The sequence below is a fragment of the Camellia sinensis genome, chromosome 3, assembly GCF_055761805.1.
Source record: "Camellia sinensis isolate YWXY chromosome 3, ASM5576180v1, whole genome shotgun sequence".
NCBI classification, from domain to species: domain Eukaryota; kingdom Viridiplantae; phylum Streptophyta; class Magnoliopsida; order Ericales; family Theaceae; genus Camellia; species Camellia sinensis.
Window position 1 is genome coordinate 28,848,358 of NC_138963.1, and position 24,505 is coordinate 28,872,862.

At 36.9% G+C, this 24,505-nt stretch overlaps 1 protein-coding gene and 1 non-coding gene across 2 annotated transcripts; both read left to right on the forward strand.

Annotated features, from left to right (window-relative positions):
* Positions 1–5,258: 5,258 nt before the first annotated feature.
* LOC114275226 (putative xyloglucan endotransglucosylase/hydrolase protein 32) lies at positions 5,259–8,522 on the forward strand. The gene is made up of 4 exons (XM_028217226.2): positions 5,259–5,661; positions 5,764–5,864; positions 6,614–6,831; positions 7,704–8,522. The coding sequence occupies exons 1-4, from the start codon at positions 5,463–5,465 to the stop codon at positions 8,068–8,070; spliced, it is 885 nt and encodes a 294-aa protein (XP_028073027.2). The 5' UTR covers positions 5,259–5,462; the 3' UTR covers positions 8,071–8,522.
* A 15,156-nt stretch (positions 8,523–23,678) lies between these two features.
* On the forward strand, positions 23,679–23,770 carry TRNAY-GUA (transfer RNA tyrosine (anticodon GUA)). Its single transcript is given in 2 exon segments — positions 23,679–23,715; positions 23,735–23,770. It is a non-coding gene; the product is annotated as a tRNA-Tyr (tRNA).
* Positions 23,771–24,505: the final 735 nt, after the last annotated feature.

Genomic DNA, 24,505 nt, shown 5'->3' on the forward strand with positions numbered 1-24,505 from the left:
ACTTCATCGATGACTTCAAATCTAAGTATTTTTAATTATGATCTACTATCTTCGACGCCAATCTGGTATTATACATGATCGCCGATGAGATCGAGACTTTTTTCAACACTTGTTCCTCATATCTTCTCTTTGTTTCTCTTTATTTTTCAAAGCAGATATACTGCAAATTTATTTATTAGTAATAGATTTATCAATCTATCTTGTTCTGTATGTATGTAAAAAGAGGTGTTTTCTGAGTAAATGAATGTGAGTGAGTGAATTGGTTAGATTTGGCATATGTAATTTTTTTAACAAATCACACAGTAATTAATTTATCACTGAAATGTTTAGTGAAAATTATCACTAAGTATATCAGTGATAAATGTTAGAAATTGGGCGCCCATGTGGCATGACCCTTTAAACCCTTTGAACCTTTTGAACCTTATACATGTAAGTTTGAATTTGAATTCAAAACTTACTTGGATAACCACTCAGGATATCTATATCTATCATATCAACTAATATGGATAGATGAGATATTATCCAACACATCTGATATAATATGGGATATGGGTGATTAAGAGAACAATAACGTATGTCGTATGTTTTACCCATATACTGACTCTCTCCCAAAATACAATGATCAAGAGCCATTTTGTACTGTGACTTGTGTGGGTGATATTCATTCTGTAATATCACTCCATTGCTGGGTTGATTGATCAGATTCAGGAAGCACGTGATTTACCCACGAGATCCTTCAATTCAAACTCTGCAGAAAAAGGTATGATCATAATTTTTTCATCCGCTGCGTTTACCTTAGATTTACAATAAATTAATTTATCAATCAGTCTTGTCATGTATGTGTGTATCAGAAGAGGTGCCTTTTGGGTAACTATAAGTGTGAGTGGTTCAAATTTGAAATATGTAATTTTTTTACAAATTGCCTAGTGTCTTTGATTAATTTATTGATCTATGACAGTGAGATTGATTATGAACTTTTTTTGGTAAAGTTTTAATTTTTTTTCCCTCCTCTCTCTGTCTCTCTCTCTTTGTGTTGCTGCTACTAGATCTGAGTAAGTAATAGTGGAAATGAACATTGTTTTTGTTAGAAAATGGTTCAAAAAATGTAGCCGAGAGTCGCAGGAGATTGGAGATGGTTGTCACGGTGGCCAAAGGTGGTTGCTGGAAATTATCACCGGAGGTCAGAGATTGTTGCTGATGACTGGAGATAATTGCTCTTAGTGGTAGGTGATAACAGTAATCTTGCAGTTAAGTCTTGAATGATATAAGATGAGGACATTTTTGGAATATTGATAGTTTAAAAAAAAAAAAAAAAAACAGGACTGATAGATAAATAAGGTCTCGTTTAGGAATTTCGTGTTTTAATCAAAAAGTCACTATATGTTGTTACATCACCCTTTTTACTTTTCTGTATATCTTTTTATAAAAAGTCAAAAAATTACTCAAATAACTTATTCCCAAACGAGACCTAAATCAAGTCAATAAAACCAATCTATAACTACCCCTCAAACTAATTTCATTTAGTACCCAAGGGAATGAATGATGTGAAACATAACGGGGGTGTTTGTTTAAGCTTTTCAGAGCTAACTTATAGCTTTTAGCTTTAAAAAAGTTATTTTGGACTGTTTGGTTAAACTTATTTCAAACAGCTTCTGATTCTAACAGCTTATTTTAACTCAAAAAAGCTGATTCTGAAAAGCTGCTCACCCCTTGCTTCTGATTATCAGCTTGTGCTGTGGACATGTTAATTTATGGTTATACTCTTAAATTTTTTTATTTTTTATTTTTTTAAAAATAGAAAAAGACCTAAATGGAGTATAGATTATTATTTTTTTTTATGAGAAATATAGACAAACAAAAAATAAAAATTAATTGAAAAAACTATTTCACAGTTTATTTAACAAACACTACTCAGCAACTTAAATCTATAATCCAACAACTACACCAAACAGATTAACAACTTCTGATTAAAGTCATAATCTATAATCTGTTAAGCTATAATCTATAAGCTGTTTTAACAGCTACACCAAACGGGGCCAACATAGACAAAATAAAAGATTTCACTTTTACATTAAGGGGTTGTTTGGGATGTCCTAAATAAGTGTATTTTTTAAATTTTTAGACTAAAAAGTTGAGAAAAAAAAAATTTATTTGGGTTAACTTTTTGACTTTTTATGAAAAAATGTGTATTAAAAAATTATATAAATTAGTGTATAGAAAAAAATTAGAATTGAGAGTTATGCCGCCGTACTTTTTGACTTTTAATAAATAATGATAATTTTTTAATTTTTTAAATAATTTTTTGACTTTTTATATTTTTAGACGATGCCAAGCTTCACCTAATTGTTCATCTTCATACTCCCATACTCTAATTAGTGTCGGTAGGGCATCTCTCTCTCTCGCTCAATTGTTTTTTTTTCTTTTCTCTTTTCCCACCCTTCATATTCAATCATTTCAAAGTTGTACAGACTTGGCATGGTCCATGTGTTGACTATCTGACTCCAAGATTATTCCAACCAAAGTTATACTAGTCACCATACTCATTAAATGTTCCTTTCCTTTACCATCACTAAGATGCTTTTCTTCTCTCTTGTTCGTCAATCCCTATCTGATTTTTTCCACATCAATTTTGCATTATTCAATCACAATTAGCCCTTTCCATCACTGCTTACTTCAACTTATACATTTACTTCTTAGTCTTAATAACTTCACTATATATTACAATAGATATGACGGAAATAGAAGGACGTTTTTTGATATTTTCTTCAACGTCACATCAATCAGTAAGAAAGATTTAGTAAGAGGAGATATAAATTCTCTAAAATAGTATTTTTATGATTACTGATATATTTTCATGACATATTGTTTTTATCACTTTTTTGGCTAAGATAAATTTTTTTTTAAAAAAAATTAAAAATTTAGGATGAGAGAGCAAGATTGATTTTATGGCCGACCCATCAATGAGAGGATAATTTCTAGGCAAGGCAAAGGCCATCATCACCTCACATTTGTATTTTATCTAATGGAATATTATGATCTAAGCACTTTAAATATATCACCATCTAGGTACTCTACTAATATAAGTTGTCTATAGTACCTTTGTTATTTCCTTAATTTCTTCATTGTAGATTTCATCTCTTTTTTTTTTTTTCGGAGGGAGAGGTCACTTGCTTTTTCAATTTTGTTGCCAATAATAATAATAATTCTAATAACTTCTTTTTTTCAACTCAAATTGAAGTGAGTGAACTTTTTGCAACCAAATACAATGTTAGTGTGGGTAAACATTACAAGAGAGTCCTCTTTTCTTCTTGCAACCAAATACAATGTTCAGCACAAATGAATGGAAGAGCTTCACACCCAAAATGAGGCCTCATAGGACCCATATGTGTGATCCAAATAGATCATTAACTTGAAGAATATGCTATTGAAGTTGTTTTCAAAATATAAATTAATACATGTCACTCACTATTAGTATTAACAATAATGTTATAATAATAATGTTTTCTTATTATGTTTTGTTTACCGTCTCATATATATTTGATAAATCAAAACAAACATGCAAAAGCAAAACGTTGTACTTAGGTCATGTTTGAATTTTAAATTCGCCAAGCAAATTTTTTTCCCCCATAAATTCAAAATTCAAATATAACTTTAAGAAGAGTTCTTGTGGGACTGAACGAATCTAGGTATAATTATCAACATCAAACCAATACAATCCAAGATAGATAGAAATATAGGGGGCAACATTAATCCTACTAGCATCATTAAACATAGACACCAGTTACAAAAGATTGACAGCTATGACTTGGCACCAAAACATTTAAGCCTGTCCATATATTTATGTATCAGTACAATTTGACAAGAACATGTAGTTGTTTCTCTTAACATAATCAATTGATGCAAATCTCTAGTCCTCATTTTTCTCAAGGGTGATATATATATATATCAATTTTTTTCGTATACTCGAACCTGAGATTTTACACATTTGGTACCTCTCTGCCCTATCAGAATTGCTTGGATTACTGTCCAAGTCATATATATCGATCATATAAACTTATATTCAAAGAAAACCTTGGAGGGTCCCATTTGGGGTTACTACCATATGACCACCTCCATTATTGGATTTGGACCTCACTGATTGAAGATTGAATTGTACATCATATTAACTTAGATCTTGATTGATAAAAAATCAGAATCTGACCCACATTGCTGGAAACTGACACACCAAAGAGGATGGTGGAAAGGTGAAAAACAAAAAGAAAACCCTGATGGGGTAATTTTTAAAGTCGGTGTTTTTAATGACTGAGAGACATAAATGCAGGTTGCTTTCAGTGAGGATATAGTACACACACAGGCCTCTAGCCCAAAGTCCAAACTTTATCAGAAAGAAAATGAGGTGCGACAGTAGAGCTTAATTAGTTCTTATATGTATCATATGACGAGTTCATCCAACATTGCTGCTTAGCGACTCTCATGCTTAAGATTAGGTTAGAAATAAATAAAATCTATGCATACAATGTAGATATGTGAATTAACAAAACATTTCTATTTAATTGATTAAAACAATATGATGTACCTCATTTAAAGCAGTGAACTTTGCTACTTTAATTAAGGGTTGGGCTTATCTCCAGCAAGACCGGTTCACTCTAGGCCTATGGGCCCTGTTGTCCTTCTTTGATGATTAAATCCGTTAATTTTTTGGGATGCCCTATGTAAATTATTCATGAAAAAAATAAATTTGATCTCATAATTGTAAGCACTTAATTTAATCACATTTGTCTTGAAAATGCACATTGTATTTTTTTGAAAATAAATATGAAAAAATAAAGTAGTTACAATTATCGGATCAATTTGATTCTCCATATCAATTATCTACATGTAAAATCTTATAAAAATAACGAATCGGATCAATGAAATGAGACTCATAATGGGCCACAAGCTTGAATTAGGCCGTCCAAGTGGACAAACTATTTTCTTAATTAATCAATGAAAGAAGTTTTATTCAAAAATTTATGAGGTGAGTAAACAAAATCAATCTCAAGAATATACATATCTCTCTACCATCTTCTTCACTAAACTTTTTCTTTGCCCATATGCAACCAAAGCTAAACAGTTTTTGCCATAAAGATGGGAAAGGAAAGTTGTTGTGGTGAACAAAATATTTATTATAGTACTATCTACTTTGTCTTACAATTATGCTACCAAACCCTCGATTCTATTTACATATATGTACGATTTATAAATATCACCATTTTGTCAATTCATAAATCTATATGTAAACTCCTTTTCACCTTATTACACAAGGGGCCCCACTAATTTTTTTTATTTATATCAACCATACTGCCATCCTCCTCTCTCCCCATCTACACACCTATCCCCCTCTCACTCTCTCACCCTGCATTTACACATCACAATAATTCTTCTCTCTCTCTCTCTCTCTCTCTCTCTCTCTCTCTCCATACATGGCTTTCTTTCTCTCTCTTCTTCTCATTCTTTTTTTCCCTTCAAGCAATGCTGGTTATTGGCCACCCTCACCAGGGTACTACCCAAGCACCAAGTTTAGGTCTGTGACTTTTTACCAAGGGTTTAGAAACCTTTGGGGTCCTGGGCATCAAATACTAGACAACAATGCATTATCAATATGGCTTGATAGGACCTCAGGTCTCACATTAGGACACATGTTTGAATTCACTACATTACACTTCAATTCTCTTTGTGGGTATTTGATATTTCTTGATTTTATTGATTGATTTGGTGTAACAGGAAGTGGGTTCAAGTCGGTTCGCCCGTTCCGATCCGGGTATTTTGGTGCTTCCATCAAGCTGCAGCCTGGTTACACTGCAGGGGTTATAACAGCTTTCTATGTGAGAAAATTGGAAAGTGGACTAATTGTGTGAATTGTATTAGTTCTAGCATTAGTCTCATCATGTTTTAAAATATTTGTGTACTCATATTAGCTACACATATATATGATGTGTTGTTTAATTAATGAGACTAATACCTGGGCAAGCACTATATTACATGTTTGTAGCAAATAGTATTGAATTAAAGTTTGGTTAATTACACCAAACACTGCTAATCTCTCTTTGATCCTTGTAATTCTAATTGTGACAGTCAACTTTACAAACTTGAAGTCAAGTGTCAATATCATCCGTCAGTCAATCTAGTGTTAAATGATGCTAACGGATCTAGTGTCTTTAGTAATTTTATATCTAACCCTCCTTTTTTCCATCTCCCCTCAAATACATACACACACATATATATATATATATATATATATATATCAATTTGGGTATTTTTCTATGTTATATTATATGGTTTGTAATGATATACATATTAAATATCAATGGTTCGGTGAGGAAGACACCCACAAAAGATTGGTCAAATATAAAATTATCAAAAGATACATTTTCGTCAGCCTTATTTAACTCTAAATGGATGGAAGTGTGAGATTGAATATACCAATTAAAGCAAGTGAAATTTCGATACAAGTGTAAGGGTGTTCGGAGTAATTAACCCATAAAAGTTTTAATTCTTGTTAAATCTTATAAATAATTATGTGCTAAATATATATATTAATCTTTGTGGGTTATGAATTGTATTCCAATGGCAGCTATCAAACAATGAAGCTCATCCAGGGTATCATGATGAGGTGGACATAGAATTCCTTGGAACAACATTTGGGAAGCCATACACATTGCAGACAAATGTTTACATCAGAGGAAGTGGGGATGGAAGAATTATAGGGAGAGAAATGAAATTTCATCTATGGTTTGATCCCACTCAAGGTTTCCATCACTATGCTATACTATGGAGGCCCAATGAGATCGTGTAAGTAGAGCATTCATTTTCATACTTCTTGAAAAAGAATGAAAATTAATTTCAAAAACCAATCTAATTGAAAAATGCTATGTTTAAATGAATTTTTTATCACTAGACACAAAACCAAAGAAAATATTATACATAAATTGATTTCTTATTATTTATTTTTTTTACCACTAAACACAAAGGTTCCCATGTGTTGTTATAATTTTGTTTTATGCATAGGATTACTCCGAAGACAATGAATATCTTATATTTATTAATATGAGTCCCCCTATAATCATATTCAACAATAAAAAAATTCTGTTTATTCATAATACTACTCAATCTAAATAGGAAGTTTGATATGCTTGTTACTAAGAAATCATATGATTTGTTTTCAAAGATGATGACATGTTGGTCATGTTTTATAAATGTAATTGGACAACTATCTTGAAAAGTAGATGTAAGTGAAAGTTAAAACTATTTTCATCTTTTACATTTTTTGATACATTAAAATGAATAAGAATTTATGAAGAAACAAAATATACATCAATTTTGTTATTTAAAATTCATCACGTCTATCACAACAAATTAATTGATTTTTAATTTTAGAGTATCGCATAGTACAGAAAAAAATAATACAGAATAAGAATTTGGAGACAGGTGATTTGTGTGTTATATTCAAAAAGAAATCCTAGTTAGTGGCTAGAATATAAAGAGACTAGACATTAATAATTTGAACAAACAATACTCATTAGTTCATGAATGTTAATAAGGCCAATTATTGAACTTTATTTTTATTTTTATTGATTTGAAAGGCAATGATATCTTTTTTTTGTCTTGATTTTGTTGTACTTACATTGATCAATTTTATTTTATTTTATTTTATTTTTTTTCAGATTTCTTGTGGATGATGTGCCCATAAGGAGGTACCCTAGGAAGAGTGTAGCAACTTTCCCACTAAGGCCAATGTGGGTCTATGGGTCCATATGGGATGCCTCATCTTGGGCCACAGAGGATGGAAAATACAAGGCAGATTATAGGTACCAACCCTTTGTTGGAATGTACAACAACTTCAAAGCAAGTGGTTGCTCAGCCTATGCTCCGGCATGGTGCCGGCCAATCTCTGCCTCGCCTTTCCGGTCAGGAGGTCTCACCAGAGGGCAACACATGGCTATGAGATGGGTCCAAAGCCACTACTTGGTTTATAACTATTGCAGGGACCCCAAGAGGGACCATTCCCTAACACCAGAATGTTGGGGCTAAAAAGAAATTGAAAGGCACAATTCAATCCTATCTATTCTATACCCATATCTAATTCATTGAAAGTTCACTATCTAATCTCAATCTTTGCTTCTTATTGTGTAAAAACACTACTTGTGGAGTGGCTTGAGATGGGTCCTACTTGGCAACATCAATTGCATGAGTAATTGAGGATCCAAGCTTCCAACCAACAAAAATAAAAAGATACATAAAAATTTATATTTAATTTGTGTGGCTTTTGTTATGGTATATATTTGTAGAGAGAGAGAGGGAGAGAGAGAGAGGAGATGAGTGATGAAGCCAGGGAGATGGGGTGGGGGGTCATGGGGTTTTGGGGTGAGTGCATTCACTTGTCATTTCTTAAAAAAAGTGAAAAGTTTGCATTGTTTTTGTAATGTGTTATTATATGTGTAAGGTATTGGATGCTATAAAAGTTGGTGTAGTTTATGATTGGTTCATGCCTTGATTTTTTCTTATTCTCCCTCATGTATATTTATTTATTTGTACAAAATAAAAACAGAAAGAGAGAGATTGAAGTAAAAAAGAAAAAGAAAAATATAATATCAATTTCTTATTAAAGTTTTTTTTACCACTTAGCACATTAAGATAATAGATCTGATGTATATTTATTAATGTGAATCTTACAATTTTTGTATTCACTAATAAAAAAAAATTAAATTGATAATTTTTTTTATATGCATAACATTATTAAATTTAATTATGGTAGAACTTCTGTAGTGAAAATCTTACCATCTTAACAATAAAAGTTTCACAATCGCTACTATATTTTAACAATAAATCATGTGAAATTCGGCCTCCTAAAACTATTGGGACATTGACCTAAAATTTAGATCCTATTAGATCAAAAGCCTCTAAAATTTTTAAATTAAAATAAATAAATAAAATTCTATTAAAAATGGAAAAATACTTTTTAGGAAATTTATTTTTTTCGCTGTTTAAAATCCTTTTAGACTAGAAGGACTTAGGGGGAGGGAATTAACACAAAATTTAAAAATCACTTAAAATAAAAAAAAAAAGCAAAAAATAACTTTTATAATTATTGTCAAACAAAGAATGATAGCTTTCGATTGTTTACATGTGAACTCTTGTCAATAGAATATCCAAAATCCATTGAGTGCATCGATCCTAGAAAGTTACAAAAGTTAGCCCCGGTTTGGTTTTTTTTTGGAATAAAAAATTACAAAAGGATAAAAAAAATTAAAAAAATAAAAAGTCAAAAATCACAAAAAGATAAAAAAAAAAAATTGTCATTACAAAGTTAAAAAGTCAAACAAGAAAACCAAACAAATAAAAAAGTTTTAGGTTAAAAAAATCAAAAAAATCAAAAAATTAACTAAAAAAGTCATTGTCAAACGACCTCTTAGGGCCGTTTTGGGAACAATGGTAAAAAGTCAACTTTTTGGCTTTTTAACTTTTTTAGCCAAAAAAGTCAACTTTTTTACCCAACACAACTCAGCTTTTTGTCAAAAAAAATTAAAAAAATTAAAAAATCAACTTTTTATCAACTTCTCAAAATATCGCTTAATATAAAAGTGTGCTAATAGTATATGACATGAGATATGTGATTTTCCTAATTCATAGTATGATTCTACTTCTTTTTCTTTTTTTTTTCTCTCATTATTAAAATATGAATGATTAACCAGTGATAACATAATAATTATTTTGAAGCGGACATTAGTATTTCAATTCGATTAACTATCAAAAAAAAAAATATATATATATATATATATATATTTTGCATGGCTAGACTTTAAAATCTCATGGTTTAATTACTTAATTTGGTAAGCTTATAAGCTCAAAATAAAATTGTGTTTGAATTTGATTAACTATCAATATATATATATATATATATTGCATGGCTAGACTTTAAAATCTCATGGTTTAATTACTTAATTTGATAAGCTTATAAGCTCAAAATAGAATTGTGTGGCAATGAAGCAAGTATGTATTTGTCTACAAATGCATGCTTCATAATATATTGTGGGGACATATTTTTTGGATAGCAACACGTAGTCAAGGTGGCACGGAAGTGCCAGCCGAGGTACCACGTGTCTTTGACTTGACGCCGAGGTAATCTCGGCTAAACCGAGGTTATCTGCGAAGATACCGGAATCCGAGATGAACGGATAAGTTACAAGAGTCCTAGAATGAGGGAGGACTTTAGCCTGGATAAGGATAAAACTCTTTAGGAGTTTATCTTTATCTATTTGAGAGTCCTGGATAGGCATTGAGCCAGAATCCATTGAAGCTAGGCTTCTACAGGGATCAGGATCAGGTCAGTGTTGGTTATAAAACTAAGGTGCCCTCGTGGGTCTAAGGTACGTTTTTTGTATTTTGAATAGTGAGTTAAGCATTTTTGTTATCTTTGAGAGATAACTGACTTGATCGTCAGAGTGTCTCCGGGTGGGCGAACCACCCCGGAATCTCTTCTTTCTGTGACAGGTCGTTCGGACTTGATCTATTCTGCCGGTGTTCTCCAGCTGAGTATCTGTTTGGCAGTGTGGTCAAAAAACTACTCACACAATTTGGCGTCGTCTGTGGGAAAGAAAGAAGAATAGATGACAAACGACGGACAAAAAAAAAGGTTGGGGAGGACATCCCTACTGGGAGTGGTAAGTACATTGACCCTAACGTGGAGGAAGATAACTGCAACGAAGAAACTCAGGGCCAGAATCCTGGAGAGAAAGACAACGGCAAGGAGGGCGACGTACCAAAGAAATCTGACAGGGGCGGGTATTATAACAAGGACAACCTCCAGGTATTGAAGGATAGATACCTACGGAGGGACAGCGAGATGAAGGGACTGGCGAACAAATTGGCGGACCTACAGTCGGTCGTCAATTTCATGATGCAGAACAACGTCATGTAGCTGTCATTCCCGTTACAAGACACGCCGATTCCAGCGGCCAAGGAGAATGCCCAAAAAAGGGGGCAGAAAGTTGTCCCTACGGTCTCCCAGTACACCAGGACCGAGGAACACTCTCACCGGCCTTCAAGGGAGGTCAGGTGAGGAGAGTCAAGAAGGGGAGATTCTCGGAGGACGTATCGTACCAAGAAAGCCGACCCCAAAGAACATCGGTATGTTCAAGGGAATGAACTGTGTTTCGACGCAACTAATGGAGAAAAGTCTAAGAGAACTCATAACGACACTGGGAGTAGCACACCAAAAAGGCTGAACTCTGTTGATAGCCGAGTTCCTAGACGGACCAAGGAGGATCTGAGGGATTACCTCCAGAGGAAGCGACAAGATGCCGAGGTAACATCACCGGTCAAGCTGAGAACACCGTTCTTGGTTGAATTGGACAAGTTTAAGGCCTCAAAAAGATTCCACATGCCGAGATTCCAAATATACGACGGTAAGTCTGACCCTAACTTTCACGTCAGCTTGTACCTGAACTCAATAGCATTATACACCGGGAACAAACCGTTGCTCTGAAATGTGTTCCCCTCATCCTTTGGGGAGATCGCATCAGACTGGTTTCACAAGTTGCCGAAAGGAACTGTGAAAAGCTGGGAAGGCCTAGCCGAGATGTTCGTGGCCAGGTTTGTGACAAACAAACTATAGCCATTGATGGTGGACGTCCTGATGGCTCTAAGAATTGGTGAGGATGAAAGCCTTAGAGCCTATGCCAAAAGGTATTATGAGGTGTTCAATCGAATACCAGGATGCAACCAAGAGGCGGCGGTCATATCTTTTAAGAACGGCCTGAAAGATGATTGCCTGTTTCGAAAATCACTGGCAAATACATTGCCAAAACGTATGGAGGAACTTATGGCCAGGATAGAAAAGTTTGCCAGGGCCGAGGAGGACACGCCGGGGACAAAGGCATCGAAACAAGAGAAGAAAAATGGCTTGCCGAAGCGAGGCCGAGGTAATGGTGGATACAATCAGCAAGAAACAGGACTAAGGACTGCACAGGCAGTCACAACCGTGTTCCGAATTCCGGTCTACAAAGTCTTGGAAAGAATTCGGAATCAGCCCTATTACAGAGCACCAGAAAAGCTTCCTGGTGAATTTATGGGAAGAAGTATGGGGAAACATTGTGCCTACCATAATGAGGATGGGCATCTAACTCAAGGGTACAAAGCCCTAAAGGCACATCTTGAAGACCTGGTAAGACAGGGTCATTTAAGAGACCTGATAGATGAGACCAGGACAAGAAAAGAGCAAGCGAGACTACCTCAGGCACCGGCAGCACCACCTCCACTAGCATCGCAACCACAAGCAGGCGAACCTCGAGTGATCAATGTGATTCACTCGAAGGTGAATGAGAACGAGATACGGGGGAAAACTCAGAAAGTAAAACACCTGCAACTTGTGTATCAGGTCAGGAAGAAGAGACCTAGGGCAAACGAGTGCTAAGGACCAGTGGTGTCATTTACTGAAGATGACCTGGAGATGGTGCAACATCCACACAACGATGCCTTGTAATATCCCTCCAGATTGGAGAATGCCAGGTAAAGCGAATTCTGATCGACTAGGGCAGCTCTTATGACATCATGTATGTCAGATGTTACAAAGAGCTTCGCCTTCATCAAGATGATTTGGAGCAATCCAATGGTCCAATGGTCGGGTTCAATGGAACGCCAACATGGCCCCTGGGGGCAGTAAATTTAGAGGTACAAGCTGGCACCAAGAAGGTAAAAATAGAGTTCACAATAATTGACACTTTTTCCCTTTACAATGCTATCTTGGGAAGGCCATGGCTGCATGTAATGGGGGCTGTTCCCTCAACATTGCACCAACTATTGCGATTCCCAATAGAGCATGGAATTGAGGAGGTCCGAGGGGATCAAGTGCAGGCAAAGAATTGCTCCATGGCAGCAATGAAATCCACCTGTAACATACGAGAAGCAAAAGCAGCAGAGATCGAAGATAAGGACATAGAAGTCCTTGAGAACGTCGGCAAAGAACCAACCGAGAAAAGTGAAAAACCCCTGAAGGAGATCTTAGTCCAACAAGGAGATAAGGAGCGCTACTTCCTTCTCGGCTCAGGATTGGCTGAGAAAGAGGAATAGGAATTAGAGGCATTCCTGAGAGCAAACCTTGAGGTGTTTGCATAGACACCATACGAGATGCCTAGCATTGACCCGAGGTCACTTGCCATAGACTGAATGTGGACAGGTCGGCCAAACCTATCATCCAGCGAGTAAGGAGGCTGACATTAATGCATGTTGAGGCAGTAGAAGAGGAAGTAGATAAACTTTTGGAGGTTAGAGCCATTCGAGAGGTAAATTACCTAATATGGTTATCAAACACGGTGGTTGTAAAGAAAAAGAATGGGAAGTGGAGGGTCTGCGTGGACTTCACTAGCCTGAATAAGGCTTGTCCCAAGGACAGTTTCCCACTCCCCAAGATTGATCAATTGATGGATGCCACTTCAGGGCATGGAAGGATGAGCTTCCTAGATGCTTATAGAGAGTACCATCAGATAGCCATGTACCCCGCAGATGAGGAGAAGACTGTATTTGTCACCCCAAAAGGGCTGTATTGCTACAGAGTAATGCATTTTGGATTGAAAAATGCAGGAACAACTTACCAGAGATTGGTGACTAAGATGTTCAGACATCTAATTGGCAAAACTATGGAGGTATACATTGATGACATGGTCGTGAAGACCAAGGAACCTGAAGATCATCTGGCCGACCTGAAGACAATCTTTAACATCCTAAGGACATTTCGGCTCCGACTCAATGCATCGAAGTGTGCATTTGGAGTTGGGTCAAGGAAGTTCCTAGGATACTTGGTCACCAGAAAGGGCATTAAAGCAAGCCCAGATCAAATCAAGGCCATTCTGGAGTTAGAAAGCCCAACGTCGACAAAGCAACTGCAGATGTTGACCGGAAGGGCTGCAGCCCTAAACAGATTCATGAGCAGAAGTTCTGATAAATGCAAACTTTTCTTCAATCTAGTAAAAAAAGCCACAAATTTCTTATGAACAGAGGAATGCGAAGTCACCTTGGCCGACTTGAGGAAGTACTTGACCACAGCTCTAGTACTCTCAAATCCAGTACCTGGAGAGGAGCTGTTCTTATAATTGACGGTCTCAGAACATCCAGTAAGTGCAATAATAATCAGGGAAAATAAGGGAGAGCAGAAAGCAGTTTACTACGTAAGTAAAACCCTAGCAGATGTAGAGACCAGATATCTACCCCTGGAAAAAGCTAACACTAGCTTTGGTAATGGCCTCTAAGAAATTGAATCATTACTTTCAAGCCCACAAGATTGTGGTGCTAACTGAGCATCCTTTGAAGTCCTTGTTGCAGTAAAGAGATCTAATAGGTAGGATAGCTAGATGGGCAGTGGTGTTGGGCCAATACGACCTGGAATTCAGACCCAGAACAGCAATCAGAGGCCCAGTCTTAGCCGACTTCGTGGCCCAGTTCACACCAAGCACCATCACACATCGGGCTCCGTTGAGCTGAGGTACGCGATGCCCAAAAGAACAAGAAGAAACCCATTTGGGGGTAGCCAAATAGAGAAAAAAAGAAAAACTCAGGCCCTGCAATATTTACATCGGTGACTCCTTCCACCTATTTGTTGATGGAAGTTTAAACCAACAAGGAGCGGGGGTAGGAGTAGTGCTGGTATCACCGGATGGACAGATGCTAGAACAATCCATTCACTTGGGGTTTAAGGCCTTAAACAATGAAGCAGAGTACGAAGCATTGATAGCAAGCTTAAAGTTGGCAGCAGCAATAGAAGCCAACAAGGTAATGGTCTTCTGTGACTCCCGTCTTATCGTCAACCAAGCAACAGGTGAATACGTTGCTCGAGATGAAAGGATGGAGGCCTATATAAAGGAGGTTGGTAGATTGATGGCATTGCTCCAAAATTGCCGACTATAGCAAGTCAACTGAGATGGCAACAGCCATGCCTATGCCTTGGCCAACCTGGATAGTGCAATGAAACCAGGAGAAGCAAGAACAATAATGGTTGACTACTTGCTAGGACCAAGTGTAGAACCACTAAACACAGAGCATGAAGCAATGTGTGTGGAGATGGGACCAAGATGGATTGATACAATAATAGTATTCTTTAAAGAGGGAAAATTGCTAGATGATCATAAAGAAGCACACAAGATCAGACTAAAGTCGGCAAGATTCAACTTGACAGCAGATGGGCATCTCTACAGAAGATCTTTTACTGGTCCCCTTCTGAGATGTGTGCATCCTTCACAAATTGAAGACTTCTTGTATAAGATACATGAAGGAGTATATGGAAGCCACACTGGGGGCAGGTCACTTGCTCATAGGGCCATTACTCAGGGGTACTGGTGGCCTTATATGCAGAAAGATGCTAAAGCCTATGTCAAAAAGTGTGAGAAGTGTTAGAGGTTTGCACCTTTGATACACCAACCAGCAGTAGACTTGAACCCAGTGTCCAGTCCTTGGCCATTTACCCAATGGGGCATGGATCTTGTTGGACAACTGCCTCAAGCAACTAGACAAAGGAAGTTCCTGCTAGTGACAACAGATTATTTCACCAAGTGGGTTGAAACTCAACCTTTTGCAAAAATTCGGGACATTGATGTAAAAAGCTTCATATGGAAGAGCATCATCACCAAGTTTGGGTCCCCAAGAGCAATAATAGCAGACAATGGAACACAGTTTGACAGTAAGCTAATCAAAAGCTTCTGTGCAAAATACAAGATCAAAAATTACTATTCAACCCCAAATTTTCCTCAAAGCAATGGACAAGCAGAATCATCCAACAAAGTTATCTTGGATGGGATCAAGAAGAGGCCGGAAGCAGCAAAGGGAAAGTAAGTGGATGAGTTGCCCAGTGTACTCTGGGCATATCAGACTACGCCGAGAAGATCAACTGGGGAATCCCCATTTTCCATGGCTTATGGCACAGAGGCAGTAATTCCACTAGAGCTTGGCATCCCAGGGATCAGAACCCAGGGAGTAGAGAATGAGACTAATGAGGCATTTTTAGCCCGAGATCTGGACTTATTGGAAGAAAGAAGGGAGAAAGCAGCAATTCAGCTGGGGGCATACCAGCAGCAGCTTGCCAAGGCTTACAACAAAAAGGTCAACCCACAAGAGTTTCAAGTTGGGGACCTTGTCTTGAGAAAAATCATCGGTAACAAGAAGGATCCCATAGAGAGAAAACTTGGCCCAAATTGGGAAGGACCTTATAGAACCATCTCGGTATTGGGCAATGGGGCATACCGGCTTGAAGACAGTGAAGGCAAAGAATTGCCAAGACCTTGGAATACTTGTAACCTAAAGTTTTTCTGTTATTAAGATTTCTTTTTGTTTTTAAGTTTTTCTGTTATTAGCCGAAGTAATTAATAAAATCTTAGCTCGATTTTTGATCTCAAACTTGTGTAAAATAATTGATCAGTCACTCGGCGATGTTTCTAATTGAAACATGACGAATGACTTAGACTTATTATATGACAAAACTGAATTATACTTGCATATAATAGAGTTGAACTAAGTCAACGATGTTTCTAATTGAAACATGACGAATGACTAAGACTTACTATATAGCAGAATTAAATTATACTTGCATATAATAGAGTTGAACTAAGTCAGCGATGTTTCTGATTGAAACATGATGAGTGAATTAGACTTATTATATGACAAAGCTGAATTATACTTGCATATAATCAAGTTGAACTAAGTTGAATTAACGTAGATTTGTTGTGTCGACAGAATTAAAACTTTATTAAGTACATGTCAGTTAGATTAACAAAAAAACCAAGGTTGATAACCTCGGCCAGTCTCTATTTGAATCTAACATCGGCACCAAGATCATAGTTATATACTTAATGTGAACATAAGTGAAACTTAAGTTCACATTAGGAGGCAGAAATTGGAGAATAATGCTTGGAAGTTGAAATTTACATGCTAAAGATGGTTCAACACTTGTTGAAATTTTAAAGAAAATTTACAAGTTGAAGATTAAGCCAGGGTCATGTTGAAAGGAAATTGGTTTAACACTTGTTAAAATTTTAAAGGAAAATTTACAAGTTAAAGTTAAACCAAGGTTATGTTCAAAGAAAGTTGGTTTAACATTTGTTGAAATTTTAAAGAAAATTTACAAGTTGAAGTTAAGCCGAGGTAATGTTGAAAGAAGTATCTACGTACTTGCCAAGATTACCATGGAAGACAGAAGTCTTGTTAACTAAAAGTGAAGTACCAAGATAAATACTTGTGAAAATATTTCTACAAAATGTTTTCAAGTGTTAAAACAAGGCCAAGATGAACAAGTCAGTGGATATATCTGAGGTATTTCACCCCGAAAAGATTGCACAGTTAAGGTGTACCTTGAAGGCATGCAAAATATTCTAAGTATGGAAGCATGCAAGACAGTAAAGAAAGAACAAGCATTCAAACACCTGGTCAAAAAAGAAGACTTGCATTCAAAGGGAAAAAAGGCACTTCGACCTACAAAGAGACTACTTGTTCAGATTACAAAAGTGGCACGTCGGCCAAATACAAAATTAACATTGTTCAAAGCAAAAGAGATTTACAGCTGTCCAAAGGAGAGCAAGTATTAAAAGAAGGAAAAACCAAAAGATTATGTATTTTCCACAGTCTGCCCTGCCTCGGCAGTTGGCGTTGTGTTAGCCTCGGCAGACAGCTGGGCAAATTTGTCGACTTGGACCTCAGCCTCAGAAGTGGTCTTTTGGACCTCATCCTGAGTCAAGTCTAAGACTTGCCCATTCAGAGTCGGGGACTTGGCCCCAGTAGCTTCTTCGTTCTTCTCGGCCTCAACCTGATCTCCGGACTCAACTTCATCCTCGAACTGGCTTAGAGAGGGAGGGAATGGCAGGACAAGGTTGCTAGCATTCTTGAGAGAAGAATCCTCGGAGACAGCCAACTCTTTTAAAGTAGCCATCCAATCAAGGGTGAAACCCTTGTTGCATGTCTGTTTCACTTGCTTTTTATAGTCCTCACAGACGCCGGTTGCCCCCTCGGTGTATGCCTTCTCGTCGGCCGCTTTTATCTCGGCGTCCTTTATGGCCAAGACAGCAATAAGCTCGACTTGGGCTTCTGTAGTCTTTGCCTCAGCCTCTTTTTTCTCAGCTTCGTGCACCTTAGCAATGGCCTCAGCAGCGCCAGCCCTTTCCTCAGCCTCGTCGCCTTGGCCTGATCCATCAAAGTCTTCATCTTGGCCTCGACTCTATTGACGGTCTTCAACAAATTAGCAGCCTCCTTGGTTTTATTGACCAACTCCTTCTTTGAAAGCCTGCATCGTGAAGGAGTAGGCGTGCTGGATTGCCTAGAAGAAATGGACAAAACAAAAGTTAGTAAAATTCTCTCTAAGTATGGAAAAGCAGAGGATGAAAAATACCAAGTGTTAGGGGCTTACTTGAACGGAATGCTGCAACATCAGAGCGAAGTTTTCATTTTTGCTGACCTCAGCGTTGCGTTCGAGGTCTTTTGGGAGGAGTAAGGCAGTCGAGAGGGCAACACCGACTTCGATGTTAGTCGCGCTGTCGCTGGGTCTAACTAGCTTGTCCTCGATTGTAATTGGAGGGGCCCAGGGGGTATCCGATTTTAGGGACCCCGAGGTTGTGGCAGACCCCGACCTTGGCCTCTTTGACCTGGTAGAGTTGGAGGGCTCGGCCTCGGCGGGCCTCTTCTCGGCGGTGGATGAGGTCTTCTCGCTCTCGACCAGTTTTGAAATTGGCAAGGTGTCCTCAGTGTCAATCTGAGTCACCATTGCCTTGGGTTGGACTTTCTTCAGCCTCTTTAGCTTTGGCTTTGGTTGAGACTGGGATGGTGAAGATTGAACGGTAATAATGTTGGGATGTCGGCCAGAAAATCGTCAGCAACGGCCTTCTTACGACCCATCTCGTTAGCTAAGGCGGCGACTGTGACCCTTGTACCAAAATCGATTGCTGGAAGAGCTGTTGGTGGATTTGTTGGGTCGAAAGATGACGCTTCAGCACTTCGGCGTCTTCAGCTTCGAGTCCTACTTCTGGAGCTTACAGTGGAGCTCGACGTCGGCCTTGGCGTTGGGAAGGTGGGATTAGTTGTGGAGCAGAGGTTGATGGTTGTTCCACAGGACCAGATGTTGATCCTTAGTCAAGCCTTGATGATTCGGCTTGAGGAGTTGTTGCTGATGGAGGAGACATGTTTTTCTTTTTTCTTAGGAAGTCGGGAAGTACAGATTTGTACGTCGGGATAAAGTCGAGCAACAAAGAAGCCTTGCGCTGATTAATAGGCAGGTCCAACAACTTCTTCAAATCTTTACTGAGAAAGAAGTTTTTGCGGAAGTCCTTGGGGGCTGAGAAAGAACTGCAAAACAAAACCAAACAGACGTTAGAACATACAAAAATATCCAAGAAAAAAGACTTGAAAGCAAAAAAAATTAACATTTAGCTCTTACCATCTCCCTCTCTGAACAGTGTACGACTTAGAGGGTAAAGGTGGAGATCGTCATTTGGAAGGAACTCCCAGTTGCCCGAGACGATGAAATAATCATCCCCGGCGCCCTTGTTGGAATCAGGAAGGTCGGCAATGATTTTGCATTCTGTTGACCTCGGCTTAAGGTAGTAAATACAGTCTTTTTCTGACTTAAGGCCGCACATGGTATAACAGTACTGGATGTCGGCAAAGGTAACCTTAGCATTCTCTCTTTTAGCTAAGGCAATTATACCATTGATAACTCGGTAGGAGTTAATGGCAAGCTGCATTGGGTTCAATTTGTAGTAGTGTAGGACTTCTCAGAAGAGAATATCGAGAGGAAGTCTAAGTCCACATTCTACGAAGGCTACGACTAGAAAGGGCACGGAGTCGTCCTTAGGCATGATGGAGTCCTCCTCCCCAGCCAGCCTGAGGTGGACATCGGCAGGGATGGAGAACTTCTGCCTGAAGTATTCTAGCTTAATTGGGGTGTCTACCTTCCACCTCCACATACCCACGACGTTGGCTTAAGGGGAAAAAGTGTCCGATTGCAAAAGGAAGTGGTTTGTTAAGATTTTAAGGACCTCGGCAAAACCTAAACATATGCTGGGGCAAGGGTTTTTTAGGATCTGAATGGAATTTGTTTCAATTTTTCCTAGAGTTTGGAGTTCTAAAGCAAATCCTAATCCTAGAGTTACTAAAACAGGAGGATTAAAGGCACGAATCTGGAAAAACAGCAAGAAAACAGAGAAGAATAGAGATTCAGACTTAAGAAAAACAGAAGGGGTTCAAGAACATTGCATGAAATACAAATGTGCACAAGAACAAGAACAGTGACAAGCTAACAAGAACGTCAAAGTGTATGACAACATGTGTGTATGTGTGTGTGTATGTAAGCAAACACGATTATACAAAATCAGAATCATGAAAAAAGATGGAAAATAAAGAGCATGAACAGATTTGCAATGGCCATATACAAACATAGCATAAATTTGAAAGAAAACACAGATTGATTAAAGGGGAAGCAGCGGCTTACCAGAGAATGTGAGGCCGGAGTTGAACGCAGGTGGTATGAGTAACAAGACGGTGAGTGTTTCGCCAGAGGAGACAAACGGAGTAGTTGCGGAGAGCTTTGAGAAGACGATAATGGCGGTTTGGGAGAAAGAGGATTAGAGAGAGAAAATTTGTGCAAAATCAAAGATGTAAAGTGAAAAGACAGAAAGAGGGAAAGGGTTTTTTGTCAAAACACGGAGAAGGCGGCAAAATGGTATTGAATGAGCCTTGGACGACGTGCCTGTCAGGCGGGGCACTCAAATGTGACGTGACTTGATGGCGCGTGTCAGGTACAGTTCAGTGGGAAAGGGACGCGTAGCAAAAACGGTTGAAATACCGTGCGTGACAGCTCATACACGTGATGAAACTCTTGGAGTCCTTGATTTAATGAAGCAAAGACCTCGGCTAGGGAATGATCTCAACTAAATAACTTGAACAAACTTGGTTAACTGGTTCTAAAGTATTGGTGAAAACAGATTACAGGTCTTGGTCATATGGAGTCGACAAATGATGACCTCGGTAACAAATGATAGAGCAAGTTTAGCCGACGTGCTATGGGTTCAAATGATATAGGTTCCATCACCTCAGGATACCGAGGTAATAGAACCTAGGGTGTAGTTGTGGAGACAAATTTTTTGGATTGTAACACGTGGCCGAAGTGGCACCGAAGTGCCAACCGAGGTGGCACCGAAGTGCCAGCCGAGGTGCCACGTGTTTTTGACTTGACGCCAAGGTAATCTCAGCTAGGCCGAGGTTATCTGCGGAGATACTGGAATCCAAGATGAGCGGATAAGTTACAAGAGTCCTAGAATGAGGGAGGACTTTAGCCTGGATAAGGATAAAACTCTTTGGGAGTTTATCTTTATCTATTTGAAAGTCCTGGATAGGCATTGAGCCAGAATCCATTGAAGCTAAGCTTCTACAGGGATCAGGTCAGTGTTGGTTATAAAAGTAAAGCACCCTCGTGGGTCTAAGGTATGCTTTTTGTATTCTGAATAAGGAGTTAAGCATTTTTGCTATCTTTGAGAGATAATTGACTTGATCGTCGGAGTACCCCTGAATGGACGAACCACCGCTGGAATCTCTTCTTTCTGTGACAGGTCGTTCGGGTTTGATCTATTCTGTCGGTATTCTCCAGCTCAGTATCTATTTGGCAGTATAGTCAGAAAATGACTCATACATATATATTTTTTAAACTCCATGCCTCAGGTGAAACAAATGGGATCTTTGGTGGGGGGAGCTTTTGAAACTTCAAATATAATGACAAAAATGGAATTGTTTCCAAACAATAATTAGATATGTGGCTAAAGCACAAGTCCAACTCTTATTTCTCTTTCATACCCCTTTTTTTTTCTTTTTTCATTTTGGAATTTTGTGAGGATATAATGATGAAATGGTATCATCTAGTATGGCAAATCATCTTACCACAATTCCATTCAATTATAAAGGTTGATTTGGTGGACTAATCACGTAATGTTTGGATTTGAATTTCACTGTTGCATGTTGCAGATTTTTTTTATCTTATTCCTTCTATTCAAATACCAACATGAAAAAAGAAGTCAATTACTGAATTTTCATAAACAACCCATGTTAGGACGAACATAGAACAAATTTTTTATTTGTTTATTTTTTTTATACTGAGAATATGAGTTCTAGTACAAATCTCATTTTATTCACCTATTGTTCAAACACAAGCTCACTGCTATGTGATCTTACTCCCACCCTTCAAATACAAAAGAAGTCAATTTGTCAATTCTCATGAAAAACCATTGGCATACAAGAGTTTTTCTCACTTAGATTAAAGTTTAGCGATTCACTTAATAAGTGAGTCGATATAATTATTATATGTGATTAATTTTTCTATTGAAGTTAATTAATTTAGATCTCAATTAAAGCAATAAATTTCAATAGAAAAAACAATTACATTGAAAGATAATGTCAACTCACTTGTCAAATAATTGAACAAATTTATTTTATTCTAATATTTGATAATTACAACTATTTTGAAAATGCTCACTATTAAATTGTGATTTATCAAATTTCATATCATCAACCTCTTTGCTAATGCTTACTTTTTCAAGACACCATTTGTCACACTGCATAACATTTATGATGGTGGGACATAGCAACATTGTCCCCAATTTATGCCATGTCATGTCAACAATGGGCCCAATTACATCCATTTGTCTTAATGTATGGAATGACCCATGTCATCCATGATTATAAGGCAGGCCCACATAAAAGCCTAGGCAAGCAGAGAAAGGATGCTTGTTGGTATACCTCCAAATTATTCTTCTAGTCTATTTCTTTTTTTATATATATAATTTGGACAATATTAAAGGTGAGAAATAATTCTACCAAAAAATATAAATAAATAATAATAATTAATTTCAAAAACAAAACCATATTAAGTGGGAAAAAGTATTTTTGATACAACAGAAACCTTTTCTTTTTCTTTGTCTTTTTTTAAAAAAATAAAAAAAAAATATATATATATATAATAAAAAAGCCTTTCTAAGCTTTTTTTAATTAAAGACTTGCTATAGTAATGACCCTTGAATTACCAATTAGAGAACAAATAGTGGGCCTTTCTCATGGTTCATAGGGTGGCCAATTCCATATTTGGAGGTGAGAGCAACCCAATGCATTGTCTCTCAAATAGACACATAAGTGACGATTTTAAAAAAGATGACATGTACGTTGAATATCTTATATCGAGATTAGTCTAAAAGCGTATTGATGATGCTTCGAAATTAGAATTGGAAGATCTTAATTACTGAAAATAGAAAGGTTTAAATCGCATAACTAATTCAATTATAACTAACTTAAACTTGATGTCATAATTTTTTAGCGTGAAAATTTAATTGTTTTAAGCTCGGTTTGGGAAGTTGGTTTAGGGGCTTTTTTTTGACTAAAATAGCCACAATCATTACATTCTTTCTATTACAAAAAAGTCAAAAACTCTTCCCAAACCAGACTTTTTAGTCCTAGGCTAAAATAGTCAAAAAATAAAAAGTCAACCCACTTCCCAAACGAAGTTATAGTCTGCAAGTAGATATGGCAACATTTAATTTGATTTGCACTTCAAAAATGGATCAATTTTATGAAACCAAAGAGCCTATAAAAATATTAGTATATAACTATATGTCATAGCAATTTGCATAAAGCCGACCTTAGCTCAGTTGGTAGAGCGGAGGACTGTAGTGGGTAATCCAAGCAGAAAATCCTTAGGTCGCTGGTTCGAATCCGGCAGGTCGGATTTTTTTGGTTTTTTTTAAATAAAAAATAATTTGACAAAAATTAATATCACAAATATATTTTTCAATTTTTTTAAAATTATTTCATCCTTCTTACAAGATAAAACTATATAAAAATAGTAAGTTTTTTTTTTCACAAAACTAATTTTTAGTATTTTAGAGAAAAAAAAATTCTAAAATAAGTTTCTAAATATTTTTTCTAATAATATTTTTTCTGCGAAAGAAATTAGAAGGAGAAAGATTGAAATATAAATATCATACACAAGGGCCAATTATATTTTTTTTTCCCTTGTCTTTTTCTTCTATTTGTTTTTTAATACAAATTCAAGATCATAAACACAACAAAACATTCCAAAAATCATTTTGTTTAAACTTTTAACTAAATTTACATCTCTATACTAACTAGGGGTGTAACTTGAGCGGACTCAACCCGAACTTAGCCCGAATTTTTTTAGAAGTTGGATAAGATATTTTCAAATTCGGTACGGGTTTGAGCAAAAATTCTAAAGGCTGAATTAAATTTGGGTAAGGTTGGGCAAAGACGTCAAATAATCGGAGCAACTTGAAACCCGAATTATACATATATAGATATATAAAAATATTAAATATATATATAAATTATTAGCCATTATATGATATTAAAGTAATGGGTAAATTATAATTTAACCCCCTGTAATTTGCCTAAAAAACACAGAGCCCCCCTATAGTTTCATTTGTAACATTTAAACTCCTATACT